Source organism: Antedon bifida, chromosome 6, assembly GCF_963402885.1.
Source record: "Antedon bifida chromosome 6, ecAntBifi1.1, whole genome shotgun sequence".
NCBI lineage: Eukaryota > Metazoa > Echinodermata > Crinoidea > Comatulida > Antedonidae > Antedon > Antedon bifida.
The window spans coordinates 4,853,312-4,868,755 of NC_136231.1; the positions used below are offsets into that span (position 1 = coordinate 4,853,312).

Sequence of the window (15,444 nt, forward strand, 5' to 3'; positions counted from 1 at the left end):
GAGAAATATAAAGTATTGTTCAGCTAATGTTTCCGTTCTAACAATATTGTGATGTGCATTTAGAAGTTAAACTTCGCTAACACCAACAGTGGTAATTGCAGTATAATATATGTTTCTCATTTAAATGTATCTTTTTTCCTTTGACATTCATTAGTGTGCATGTAATCGACTGCACATTCTCCCTGGAGAACATCAGTAAAACCCATCTTTAAGTGCTCTCCTAAATATCTAGCTTCCACATTGACACCATTTCACTAGAGACTACGACATTTACCACTGCTATTGCGATTTATGCGCAAAATATTAGCCCAATTTCATCTCTCTTCACATGTGATAATAAATTACGGTAGTGATTCGATTGACAGCTTTATTAAAACGTTTATCCGTAATAAAAATGTCTTTATTTCAGATTATTGTTAGGATATAAATATAATATGTAATTTGCACTTTTTTTTATTTTTGCGAATTGCATCTCGTATATGTTTGATTTAGTTGATCTATAATTAAATTAATCTGAAATACAATTTGTTTTTCGGATTTTATTACATACGGTATACTAAACGTTATTTCTGTCGGTTAATACATTGTATGTTTACAGTACAAGAAATAAAGTAAATATAATAGTATACATTATGTCTATAACATGGATTTTTTTCCGAAGTTTCCGAAATATTTCAATTATTTTATTTACATACAAACAAATAAGGTATAAAGTACTGGTACTCGAATTAGTGCCCACATTTTTAAACGTGTTTATCATATCATATGGTGATTATTGAAACGGGAAAAATTAATTTATAGGTATAACTTTCGATATTACATTTTTGACATGTGACATGTGAGGAGTGATTGAATGCTTGCAAGAAATGCAATAGGGCTGCCGCGAGAAATGCGTTCAATGCTCCTGCGGGCAAACAAGTATCTCAGATGCCGAGGAGAGGGATTGTTAGATTTGGTTAGAAAGAGAGGAAGAGTGTATTCATGCTTTCAAGAAAATGCAATAGGACTGCCGCGAGAAATGCGTTCAATGCTCCTGCGGGCAAATCAAGTATCTCAGATGCTGAGGAGAGGGATTGTTAGATTTGGTTAGAAAGAGAGGAAGAGTGTATTCATGTAGATTGTACCAGGAAGATCCCTAATTAAACTATAATAACAATTGCAGTAAACGTAGTATCATTCCTTATTAGAAAATAACCGTTTTGCTGATTATCGGAATTAAATAGAAATTAAGTGGAACCGCACCGCACCGCCTGGTGAGGTATCTGTTCATCGCAGTTACCCAGTTTTAATGTCAATGTCATTACAAAACCGTTAAGCACTAGCAGCTACGTTCATGGATGTTTGTATATAAAAAAATATGGCATTTATCAAGGACACGCAAACGTATTGAAAGCATTGGCTTTGAACACATGATGGTTTATTAGTCATGTTTTTTCTAATACAAATTAAAATCATATTGTTCGCAATCTGGTACTATTCGATTAAGATAAAAATAGTGAATATATAATTAAAAAGTGATACAATTTATTAATTTAATTTTTTTTCATTGCAAATTTAATAAAATAAAAATAACCATAATGCGATTACTAAAAACTTGTAAAATTGTATATTATTAATATTCATGTTCGCTATAAGTGCTCTCGTTTAATTTTGAATAGGCCTAATATTTTCACAGTTCAATTTGGATGTGTGCAATATGATGTTTAAAAACTAGGCCTATACCCATATATATTTATATATATATATATAGCTCGTGAAATTTAAATTGTAAGCTGGGTAACATTTTAGAAGTAAATAATTATGAATATTCACGACGTGTAGGCCTATGTAAACCAATAAAAACTGAATAAACATTCATAAAAATGCAGTAAATTTTGTACTTTTCAAATAATTTCAGGCCTCGTCACACACAAGAACATTTGACATGCAGAAATCCGACAGTATCAAGGCCTACAAAAGACATATAGGTACCGTAAATGTACTCTTATATTTTGACCAAAATACTTTCCATTAACCGTTTATGTTCTAAATCTTTCATTTTAAAGAACCATCAGTAAATTTCGTTTATAGAGAACTGATGGTTAATCTTACCAATCCATTAGTTATTCATGTTTGTTCTGCTTAGAAAATAATAGAGTTTTCTATTCAAATAATGCTATTGAAATCCAAACAAATATCCCATTTATTAATTCGACATCCCTGAATTAACTTTGCATGAAATTAATGCAGGTACATCATGATTGGAATATCCGTTTGTTACAGGTATCTTTCTTTCTAAGGAATATATTAAACTTATTGAAATGGAATACATTGCGCTTAGCATATATATGTGGAGCACCGCCATCAGTGTCCAGAAGCAACAGTCGGGTGGCTTTAATTTCAATATGCAGTGCTCTACAGCTTTTGAGTCTTTCATTCCGTTTTAAATTGTCATTTTTGAGGTAATTGTTCTACTGCTATAGGCCCCTAATTGTTGAATTTCATTACTTAGGTATTTTATTATACCAATTTAATTGTGATGACCAAAACTCTGTAAAAAGAAACCGGAACACATTCTAACATTATCATCAAATCACATAGTCTGGGCAAATGTCAAACATTCTAAATTTGGAACTGTTCTTTGTAAGATTGGATCATGTCACAGACTATGGGACGCCTTACCAGGTATATGCTACAGATTAAGCTTGGTTCTCACTAGGACGAATCGTAAGAACGTATATAATAGCGCAACTCAAGTTTTACCCCCATCAATGCGCAATGGATGAAGTGGTTTTGTCTACCACCTAATTTGTATATATAAATACGTATGATTAATAATAATTAATGTCTCATTCACACAGAATTTTTTTTTCATTGTTCAGTATATTACCTGGTGTTTTAAAATGTGTATGTGCCTCCAATCATGAATGTATTTTGAGATTTAAACAACCAGGACACAAATTTGAAGAGTTCACATTTGATTTCTCTGATAATCATTATATTATGCGCATATTATACTGTATGTATTATCAGGGAAGAGTTAAATTACTCTTCCCTGGTATTATAGTGTTTATGCATATATTTGTGGTCTTTGTTCGGCCTTTATTAACATTATAAAATGTAAGGAACTAAGAAAAATGGTAACAAAATAACGTTGTGCGTAACAACAGTAGAATTATCAATATTAGTTTAACCCATTGTTATGCATAGGCCTATCTGTGTGTGACGAATATGCCCACACATTGTTTCATTCAATACCAACAAAATAAAATTTAGTCTTCTTCACGTTAAACGTTTAGTTCGTTTTATATAGAAAATAATTAGTTTTCATCTTTTATTTATCTTTATTTTAAAGAAATAAAGTACATTGACTATATTATTGTGTTTATAATAGGGCACACCTGAATGTTTGATCTAGTGTATTACTGAAAGTGAAAACATATAGATTAAAACATTATAGAACAACCATTACTAAATCATAAATAACACATCATTATGTGTTTATGTCAAATAAATCTACGTTTTCATTCTTGATTACTTTCTGTCGTAACTTTGGATTAAGGTATATCGCTATTAATTAAACAATAATAATCTAGAATTAAGCTTCACTTCACTAATCGTCGATTAAAAGAAAGTGAATCATATTGTAAAAGTAATACATTATTTCAATGATGTTGGGCTGTATGTGAACGTATGTTAACTTTGTTTGTGTTGTTGAAAACATAGTATTGTTTTTAAAATTCAGTTTTGTAAGTAAGTTTAGCGATTCATTATCATTTTGTCACGATTTTACTCACACATTCCCATGGTAATGGAAAGTTCCGGATGTTTTTATTTTCAAATGGATTAATATGGTGAAGAAACTGCAATGCCTTGTGGGAAACCATAACTTCATGTTAGAACATGCTCTCAAGAAAGTCGGTCGGAGTCAACGATGTTTGGGTAGCAGTTGTCATGCAAAGTTAGTTTATTTATTATCCAACTGTTAAAATGCAAGCTATAACACAAATCCTTGATTGGATGTAAGGGGGAAATAAAAATATGAATTACCATTTAAATTAATACAACCGGGGTTGGGACTGGTTTTTCTGTGCGGTGGCCTAAATTTTCCAAATTGTTCTTATTCAATCGAAGTTATATTTCTGTGCGTTTTCTGTGTGTAAAAATATTTAAAACAAGGCCATATACATAGCTGCAGTCGCATGCTCAAGTAGTGTTTACCGACCGACCGACCACCCGACCGACAAAGTGAGCTGTAGAGTCCCGTTGCACGCGACTAAAAACAATACCTTTTGTGTAGTTACAAGTCATATTAATATATCAATTATAGATTTTGTTATTATTGTACATTATTATTTATTTAATTATATTATGATCTTAATACTACTGTAATTATTATAGTATATATATGTTGTAGACATTCGCTTTTGTTGACATTGGTAAATTGTGTGGGTATGTTTAAATAGTTAATAGTTTAATGTTTAAAAAAATCATTATGTTGAAAGTTTTTCAGCAAACAAAATGTTAAGAAAACTTGCAGTTACCTATACAAATTATATGTTTCTAGTTTATATTGAATTTGATAACATGTTAAATAAATAGAAAGAAGACAGTTTTAAACATTGTGGGAAATGTCACACTGGTAGCATGAATGTTATTCTTTGAGCTCATCTGTTGACAATGTATTTTGAGCACCCATTTAGGATATTCTGTTTGTGTGATGACACAAGTCTTTCACAAGTTGATCATACTTCATGTTATTTATTAGAAGAAAAGCAAGAATTGTGTGAGTACAAAGTTCAACACGATTCTATTTTGAGAACTGAGAGGGCGTGGTACAATCCTCTTGGACCACGCTGCTCTCACGACTCCAATGATTCTTAAGTAAAATATTAAATTATATTTATGTTTGTTTATGAATTAAGGAAATAATTGTTATTTTTACTTGATTTTATACTTTAAATGAAAAAATGCACATAAAACGGGCTAAATTTCTTCGATAGTCCCGGTGTTATAATACATTTATCGACAATATTTGAACAATGTCTGTATAATATTATCTGTATATAACAGTAATTTTTAAGTCTGGTAAAGTTGTAATTTGAAAAAAAAAATACAGTTTTTAATACCTGATTTAATGATGATTATATGAATAATTTACAATGTAAAATAAAGTGAAGTATGACTTTGTTATAATGAACAGTTGGTATCTATTCAGTTGATGGTGTACACAAAGAGTTCATTGAAAAAAAGAAGGTCTGAATTAAAATTTTAACGAACGATAACGCTTTATTATTATTGACTTTTGTGGAAAAGTTGGTTCAGACATATTTCGTCGAGATGTGTTATTAATCTTCAGGACCTACCCGGAACGTTCAATCTAAAGAGAGATTATAGGAACGTGCTTACTTTGAATCTAGCATTCAGTTTTTGATATATTACTCAGATCGCACCCTCTCTCCACATAATTGAATAACGATAATTGGTAACTCACAACACGTTCAAATCATGAGAAAGGAAATCTCTATAAGATATGGTAGATCTGTTCCGTCACGCCGTTAATGGGCCCTCTGGGCAGTAAACTAGCACTATTGTTCCAAAATCTTACTAACCTCAGAACCCGTGAACTAAATTTTCAACAGAAAGTAAACAAAATTGAATATTTAAAGAAGAGTAAAAAACTTTAAAGAAAAGTGACATTCTCTTGTTCTTGGATTTGTCTATTCAACGGAGCCGAGTTAAATATAAATTATTTCCCCAGAGTTCAAGGAATAAAAATAAATATTTCTGTAGTTCAACTTTGATTCAATAAACCCGCCATGCATAAAAGTGGTACTTTTGACCGCAAAGATCAATATACGGTCGCGTGCAATATTCATACCGCTGCGGCGCACAATATTCCCTAACGTTTACATAAATCGGACCGTGCAATAGTACCGGTAAGTTCAATCGTTGAAATAAAAGAAACTAATGCACAGGACGTGATACGAAAACAACCAATCAAATGGCAAAGATACACATACTCATGTGCTAAATGAACATTCAACACGTCGTCTTGTTTATTGATAGTTTTATTACAATATATAAGTATACATAATCATTGTTCGAACATTCCTCCAATCCCAATTCTATCAATTTCAGTGTAAGTTACTAACGTGTTGTATAGAATTATATGATATATGCATTTAATACGAACTTATCCAGAACATTTCGGTCTTTACCACGATCCGGAGATCAATTTGTCGTATTTTACTTCATATGCTATCAGTCAGAGTTCTGTTCTTGCAATTTGATTCTCTGTCTGAGAAAGGTAGGAACCACTACATTAAGCTCTTCTAATGCTGATTTATTTGACAAACATCTTTCCTCTTTTGTGTGCACATGTGAATGCTATGTCAACCGCCCTTTATGTTCTTTCGACATAGTCTTATGGGTTGGAAAGGATTTTAGATTTTAAAAAGAATGATTTCATGGTACGTAATTAGAAGCACCAGTATCAAAAACAATATTAAATCAGACAAATTATATAGTACATTGATTCGGAATACCTTTAATACAACAATAATAATAAAACAACAACAATATTAGTGACTTAATCTTAATGCATGGTGGCCGGAACGAACTGACTGAATCGGATACAAGTTCGAAGCGTTCGTGTAGTCAGATTTAAAGAGTATAATAATTGAAGAAAAACAAATCAACAATGAAGTCGGGGTGTTTGTGAATGGGCATTCATAGATGTTTAGCACATGGATCAATTCTTAAGATCTTAAGACAAAATAATATTCGATAGATAATTACCGTTTTCTTCTGATGGATTGTTAGGTTATTGTCGTAAAAAATGTAAATTTCACTGGTATTAATAACGACCTTTTTGAACCATAAATCTATCAAAAGGTCTAAAATAAACATTATTGTCACTGATTAGGATACGCTTACAAGAGTACGTTTACCAGTTATTTAACTATTTTACTTCAATTGAAATGGAAGTTGAACTATAAGTGCTATTCATTCAAGACCAGTTAAGATAGGATAAAATTGTTTAAATAGACATTGTAGCTTTTTTTCTTTTATTTATTATTAGTTTATGTATATTTTTTTCTTTCGTATTCGTATTCAATTTTATAGCTTGGGGTGGGTCAAACTTAAAGTTTTTATGACTTATATGACCCTCCCCCCCACATGATGATTACTTCATTGCATTTATTATCCTGTATGTTATGTTATTATATTGTTGAAATAAAAATTAAATTCAAATTCATAATGTTAATTATGGATACATACCTATCCATTATATCCATATTTATAAACAAAGAAGTCAATATAAATCCGTTAGAATCTTCCTTTGATATTTCTATCAAAGATTTTGTTAATGTAAGATGTGTTACAATCTACTATCAATGTCATATTTTGTTTGTATAGCCTGGTGGTTTGTATGGCTATGTTGGATGTTTAATGGCTAATTGTTCTATTAACCATCGTATACATTTTAAGACAAAGACAAGATACCCATTTCTTGTGAACTAAAAGGATATAAAAGGGCCGGCTGCAATCGATTGTTGAGTATGACATTGTGTGGATATGTTCCTTCGTCTATAAACGAAGCAATTGTACGATTATCGGGTATGGTGCGTGCTAAAGCTAGAATTGTTTGTTATATAATAATGAATAACATTTTGCCTATGTAGGCCTACCGAAGTGAACTGATACCATACGCAGACTGAGATATTTATTTCTATTTGCTGGTTTGAGTCTTGTATTAGTAACTAAGCCGTCTATTATATTTTGTTTCTAATAATTTTTTTATAATAACATATATTTCAATTATAAACTTGTTGTTAAGGCTTTATTAAAAATGTATACCAAACTTTTTAGTTTGTTCTTTATTCTAAATGTAAATCGATTGTTTTGTTCATCGATTTTCTTTTCTTCAATAGTTATGCACGCTAATGGTTGTGGAATTTGTTTTAGTATAATTAATCATAAAATATACAAATAGTTCAATGGATAAACGGTTTGATGATACATCAAGAGCTAAATCAATTTCAGCTACAACTCAACTAAACCCAAATCATTATCAATGCGCATTATTCAGGGATTTAAAGAAAATCGTCCCCTCTTTTCGCAGCATTTACACCACTTTAAAACTAATACCTCAGATACAGTTACTGATGGAAATGCATAGACTAAAAGAAAGAGTGTTGAAAATCAAAGGCTGTAGTTTAACTCAAATAATGTCAGGTAAAAGCCTGTAAGACTTAGTCACAAGCCGACGTAATTCTCACCCAAAGTCTACAAATAATCCTTGTAGAAGATAAACTAGAAAGTCTGTTTTATGTTCCATCCACTTTCCCCTGACATGAGAACAAATAATACTAGTAAAACCGTATCAAATTTGTACTTAATTGCTATTTGTGTTCCTTGTTATCGTAAATTGTCAGTTTTCCCTAATCCTCCTTAATGTAACAAGAATGACTGTGTTTAGTTGCTCCACGACGCTTAATGGGCCGTCATGTTTTACGTTAAAAATTATCAAACAGCCAGGCTCATTTCAGTGCACAGCTTTGTAGGCATGTCAAGACAAAAATAAGGTTGGTATTTTCCAGTGACAGGAGGAAGTGTTGGACTTGAAATTTGTTTTTTTTTTAAATATATAAACGAATATTGGATTAATTCTGCAGTTAATTGAAATCAATGAATGTAAAGCTCCCATAATCAAATGCAATGTCAACAACGCGACGGTAAAATATCCACAACGAGTTATAGCTTGTAAAACCTTTCATTTTTAATGAAACGTAAAAGTTAAGACATATGTTGAAATGAGTAAATCGTAAATCTATTTCAATTTCGACAATGGCTTATCGATGAACGTTTAACGATCACTTCGAATAATTACAAGGTGCTTTTTTCCAATACTTGTTTTTGTAATTTTCTAAGTTGGTTTTTCGAATCTCTGAAAGCTGACGTCACCGAATTATGTAGGCCTATACCAAAACAAAAGCTTATTGAAAAAATGTGATACATTAAATGAATACATTAATTGTTAAGTGAATGTTATACTACATACTGTTTGTTTTTATATATTTTAATTGTGACATCCAAAAGGTTGAAATAAGTCCCGGTGTTTTAATAAATGAAATAAAAACGTGATTATAATGGAAGAAAATCATTAGAGTAACACATTCAATTTTGATTTGTTTTTACTACGGACTGTTTAAATCATAATACAAAACAACGAAATTGTTTTTGAGCATGCGCAAAAAGACTTTTCGCCTGGACCGTGCTGCGTATAGTCGCATGGTGCGTCATGAACAACGAAAGGATTGCATGTTGACGATATATTGTTTTTTGTGTGCACTTCCCATAGTAAAGATTTGAAAGAAACAAAATAACTTCTAATTTAGTTCTATGATTTAAGAAAGGATTGGTTCTAAATTGCCATACTAGTTCCAGACTATAAGAGAATTTTATTTTGCTGGATTACAGTATGTACATACAAATAAAAGTATATTATTCTTTATTTATTTACTTGCGTGTATGGTTTACTGTACGAGGAAGCATAATATTTTATAATCTCGCATAGCTTTTTATTTTACTTCATTAGTAATTAGGCCATGGATGTTTCTGCTTGTACTCATTAAGACTGGTTTATCCTAGGACAAGTACTGCATACAGACTCAATTCCACAATTATTTAATACCTTTGGAAAATACACAGACTTGTATAATGCTTGCTTCAGACAAGGATTGAACGCAACGAAACGCAACGCAAGCAATTTGACCAATCAAGTGCTGGATTATTTAAACTGTCCTTGTGACTTTTCAACTCTCCTGCGTTGTCCAGTGTAAACTAAGCTTAAAGTATTATTTAAAAACAATTACAACACAAACTAAAGTTACTAAAAATGTAATCCGGTTAGATAATCAGCGCACGTGTGTAAGCCAACATATCAGTTAGAAAATGTAGGCCCATAGTTTGAATAAATCAAATCACACTTTCTTCTTCTAACCTTTAAAGCGGAAATGGAAGTAGCTAATTGAACGAGTGTGAACAGATGAAAATATATCAATTTTAAAATGACATGTTAATAAATAATTTAGGTGATTGTAAAGAAGTTGTGACATTAACCATCATAATAAGAAATAAAATTGCGAATAATATTGCTACAGAAGTTTAGTTGTTTTGAACAGTCGTATGCCGAATTAATTAAACAATTCACCTTTCCATATAAAATTGAAAACTTAAATCTTAAAAAATGAAACGATTCATTAATCTACTTTAAAATGTTTCTTGCTGGATCAATAGAATAAAAACAGTGTACCACATTAAATCCAAAATGATTTTAAAACCTATTTTGATAATATAACTTAAACGAACATTTCTATGTTTAAATCCGCCTGATAAAACGTCATCTATATATGATTCAAACCTATAAACTATCGTTAACAGGAAGAGTATTCCTTAACTATGCTAAACAAGCCGATGTGACCTTCCCCTTGTTTGTATTGTCTTAATTTCTGATTTACTTACTTAGACCTGTATATCACCTTGTTTTGGTTTATGTAGTTAATAATTCAGGTAGAATCCGTCCTTTAATATGCAATACTGCTCGATGTTCTTTTCAACTCAACATTTCAAAGATAGTTAATTGTTTTTATCCCTCTTGTAACCATGTCATTTTTCTAATGTTAGTCTTTATATATTTTAAGTATTGGTATTTATTACTGTTAAGTGTTATATTTTTTTGTATTGTGTGTGTAATTTAAGCATCAAGGAAAACAAATTTCATGTTCGCCTTGTTGTGGTCATGACAATAAAAAGTTATCTTATCTTATATAATACAAGTGCCTTTGCACTTTTTGATTTGATCCCGACTACAATGCATTTATATCATTTTGTATTATTTTAAAATGTTGTTTTTAGTCAGAAATAAAAATGTGTTATCAATCAATCAACTAAATCAATTAATCAAAGTTTTAAAGATATATTGTTATTAATGTACCATTATTATAGAATCATTATACTATACACAGCTGCTTTTCACTTGCATTAATGTAAAAAAAACAATACTTAAAAAATAATGATAGATTTCTAGAAAATACAGTAATAGGCCTAATTTGCATCTAAATAACTCATTTTCTAACAAAGATATGAGAAAACCAATTACATTGTACGTCTGTTACCCTTTTTACCACGAATCTTACTTGGTCATACAAAACCAGTTTTATTTTGATTATGAGAGACAAATTCCATCAACTGAGTGTCAGATTTAGAAATAGAAATCATTAGGTTATACTAGTTTTTATCCATCGTTACAAAGATGATTTTACTTGACTTGCAAATATTATTTGCTACATCCAAGTTGTAGTCTTAACATGTATTAAGATTTATACATGCACTATTTGTAAAGAATATTAAATGTATGGACGTATACCCATGATCAGATCACATACACATTGTGTCTTCACCTTAAAAACTTTCTATTGCTAAAATATTGTAAGCCCGTGATGTACCGTGTCATTTGTAATGATGTTAATATAAAATGTATTGATAGTGTGAGTGATCAATTGTCTAATAAATAAGAATAGAAATTGAGTATTAACGATGGACGTCCAATGATATATGTACTCATCATAAAGTAATTAGGCAGTCATGTTGCCAAAACATTAACATATTGAATGTGACAAATCGATTGAATGTCCAAATATAACGATAAAGAAATATGTACATTTGATTATATATCATTCGAAACATAATTCTCGGTGACGGCGTTTATAATGCAAGACATACCGTACTGGTAAGGTAATTCACTGATTTGGCTGGGTACAAACAAGGCCTACCTCCTGAAGTGACGACAAGAGTGTGTGGGGCATTGTTGCTCTGTCCGCTTATTTGTCGAGTCTCTCTGAATTTTTGTTGCAAATGAGAACGGGAACCGGTAATTATTTAAGAGTAAAACTAAACTCGAGTCATAACGGAGGTGAAGTTCAGTATTATGGTTCTTTAATCGCTACGCTGCAACCTTAATAAATAATTCACATTGTATTATAAATGGATCACTTTACATGAATAATGCCTATTTGAGTTTATAAAAACATTACCATGCAAGTAGGTATACATGATTCGACATAACCACCCCCTCCCCCTCCTCAACCCTCATTGCCTTAAAAAAATACCCCTACGTTTTACCGTTTCCGCCACAGACATAATTTGTGTGTACTTCTCAGGTGTGAGTGCACGACAAAACTGTTTAATTGTTTAATAATAGTAGCCTAATATGAATTTTTAAAATGATTAAGATATAAACTTACATTAATGTACGAAATCCAATTAACAATATTATAAATTAAATAGAACCACAACTTAACTTACCGTTTTTGGTTGACGTATCTGCTTGTAGCCCGGAGCTGATGCAGGGCGTTAGAACGGACGGCTTCAAGTGTGGCTTGTCCGGTCCCAATTTATTGCTTTCCTTTCTACGGACATCCCCGAAATCGTTCGATGATACACACAGTAAATGGTCATAACGAAGAGGTCGAAATCCGAATTCTCTAGATCCTTGCCACCTCACCTGTCTGCCATTATATCGAACTGGTCCCGGATCCATCGTGAACGTTTTCGTCGCGCCGTCGGCTGAATCCTTTTGAACTGGAGATGAACACATTGGTTATAATAATGGTTGTGAACGAATAGCAAACTGACAGTAGAAACATGCAGGCAAATCGCTTAAGAATAGTTTCTTGATCGCTCAATCAACAATATTATAATATAAAGCCAGCGTAAATGTTAATAGCCGTATAATCATAGCAGATCCTATACTGCACTATACGGACTTGCCATATGCTTGCGTACATTAAATGAATAACTGTGTAGTAAATAAACCTCAAATAAGTTAAGGATTTCGGGGGATACAATTATGACATGGCTGAGTACGCAATGACAGCGAGTTAAATTAGGTGTGTAACATCTAAAAGCTACTGAACTACATAACAATTCAATACCTGACACATTAATATATTCTCCGATCCATCTTCGACCTCTTACATTTTGTTTGTGTCAAACACAGTTTGTTTTTCTGTTGTAACAGGTGTATTATTCAAATTATAAAGACAAAGGCAAACACGAACAAGAACATCTGAGTAGACTCATTGAACAGAGGGGGATGGTGTACCCACATGAATTTAAAAAAATAAAACTAAACGGGAGTCAGGACGTACCTAAGAACAATGGACAGATGTGTTACTCCACCAATCTGAAGCCTCAGTACGCCCACAAATGTGCTAAAACTATAAGTAAGACGTTTTCTACTATCGATTAAGAATTTTAATTCAGATATGCCTACATTACAATAAGTTAATGCAATAGTTTAAGCCGATTTATCCTTATTAAAGATAGTGCCGTATCACACAGCCAAACATACCGTAATTTTAGAATTCCTGTCCTAGTCAGTATTAGAATTATTATTAGCGTCCAGTGGAAAAAAAAATTAATATTTAATGTTAATCAACATTTAATTTAAATAATGCAATAAGCATTATTGATACAAACAATATGGGGGACCAGTACATTTATATTAAATGTTTTAGAATTTAAATATGTAATTCCATCAACTCTTTTCAATCGTATACAGTATGTATTCACAAAGTAATATCTACCAGTAAGTTTATATTAATACAATTACGCGCATATACAGTATGTTTATAATTATAAAAAATAAGACAAATGGTAAAAATATATGGCGTTAGAGTCTACACTCTATCAAATTAATTCGATTTTGTTCAGTGGCCTATTAAACGCGTAACACTTTTCAACTCCTTGGATATTGGAGCCTAAAAAAAGAATCATAGAGGAATCTTTTAGTTTTAAGCAACGGCTCTGATCTGACACATTTTGTTAAAGCATTGATCGTATCTAAACAATGCTCACAACACGTCTTGATTCTGCTTTTGAGGAGGGCTATTTTGGTGTTTCGCATCAGTGACTTTATGGAGTTGTCTTAAAGATGTATTGTCCCCCAAAAACATAAAAAATGAAGATTAAATAAATCAGACTTTGAATATGTTATTTTGTAGTTTTAATAAAGTTAATCACTTCCATAGAAAAAAAAACGAAAAAAATTATGTTTTCACTTGTAAAATGAATGGTTAAATTATACCAAAAATCCGTTGGCTGGCAGTCAATTTGACCATTTTTTGCTTTAAATTAGATTTTTTTCAGGTAAGTACAGTTTTTTTTCGATCCAATTTTGGTCAAAGTGGATAACTATTATGTTACATTAAAATGGAATATTCAACAAAAAATGTTTTCAGAATTATTTTTTCAGGGGGACAATACATCTTTAAACCATCTCTTCCTTGTTTAATTGCTTCCTATCTCCTGTCTTTTTTCTCCAATATGTCAAATTTATTTCATCATTGTTTTAATTTATGTCTGTTTTGATTCTTTTTTTTCCCTTATTATATTTTGTTTATATTTATAAATTCTATTTATTTTAATTTTGTTTTTAATTGTTGTTATATGTCAGGTCACTGTCTTGGTGTGAGTGTCCCTATGATCAGCTTCGGCTGGGTAGACCACCCTTATTAAAGATATTTTTGAAATAAAATAAATAAAATCAAAACGATTGATCTTGATATTTATTACATATTTCGTGGAGTTATACTTGTTTTATCTAGAAGTTCTTGTCTCATAGGTTTAAGCCTAAATGCTATTCTAATTTGCATAATAATTTTTATTTATTTGTTATGATGTCCAGCCTTAATTTATTCTGTTTTTTGTGGCATTATTGAAATGATTCCCATAGTAAATTGTATTTTTTTGGTACAGGACATAATTTTAAACTTGAGGAAATGTCCGAATAGCATGTACAATGTCAAAGTGTGTACGTTATGTAACAGATAATTTAGGATCTGGACAATGTTACAGAATCAACTTGCGGTTATAAACAATTACAACATTTAATAGTAGGCCTAACACTTAACATGTTATAATTAATCAGTTTGATTGATGGTATATTTGTTTTCTTTTTTACTTTTGATAAGTACATCATCAACTGGATGTCAAACATAAAGGAATAATGACTTTTTTGTACATGATGAGGATGAACATGCCTTATTGCACTTAAAATAAGGTCATGACCCAGATTCAAACTAATTTAGAATCCATTTTCATTATTTTGTTTTTAGAAGACTTGAAACGCGTCAGTTCGATGGTGCATCATATCTAAATCTATCTACTTTCCAAAGTAATTAGATCTTTATTTTTTTACAAAATTATATTTTGACGATCTTTTTTAATGTTTACACTGTGATTGATAATGATAAATAAAATCAGATGAGCAACATTTCTTTGTTCCAAAAATGATTTCCCGGGATATCGGAAGCTATAAGGAACCACAAATAGGCCTACATTTTTGCAATGTATTGGTATGAAGAATTATACTTTAGGCCTATTGGAAATTACTTG

The 15,444-nt window shown here is 31.2% G+C and overlaps 1 protein-coding gene across 1 annotated transcript in view; it reads right to left on the minus strand.

Annotated features, from left to right (window-relative positions):
* LOC144844926 (pituitary homeobox 3-like) overlaps positions 1 to 12,610 on the minus strand; it is a 34,223-nt gene extending 21,613 nt beyond the window's left edge. Inside the window, exon 1 of the mRNA XM_078702039.1 lies at positions 12,352 to 12,610. Coding sequence (XP_078558165.1) covers positions 12,352 to 12,586 — 235 coding nt within the window. The 5' untranslated portion in view covers positions 12,587 to 12,610. The remainder of the gene's footprint in view (positions 1 to 12,351) is intronic.
* Between the last annotated feature and the right edge of the window lie 2,834 nt (positions 12,611 to 15,444).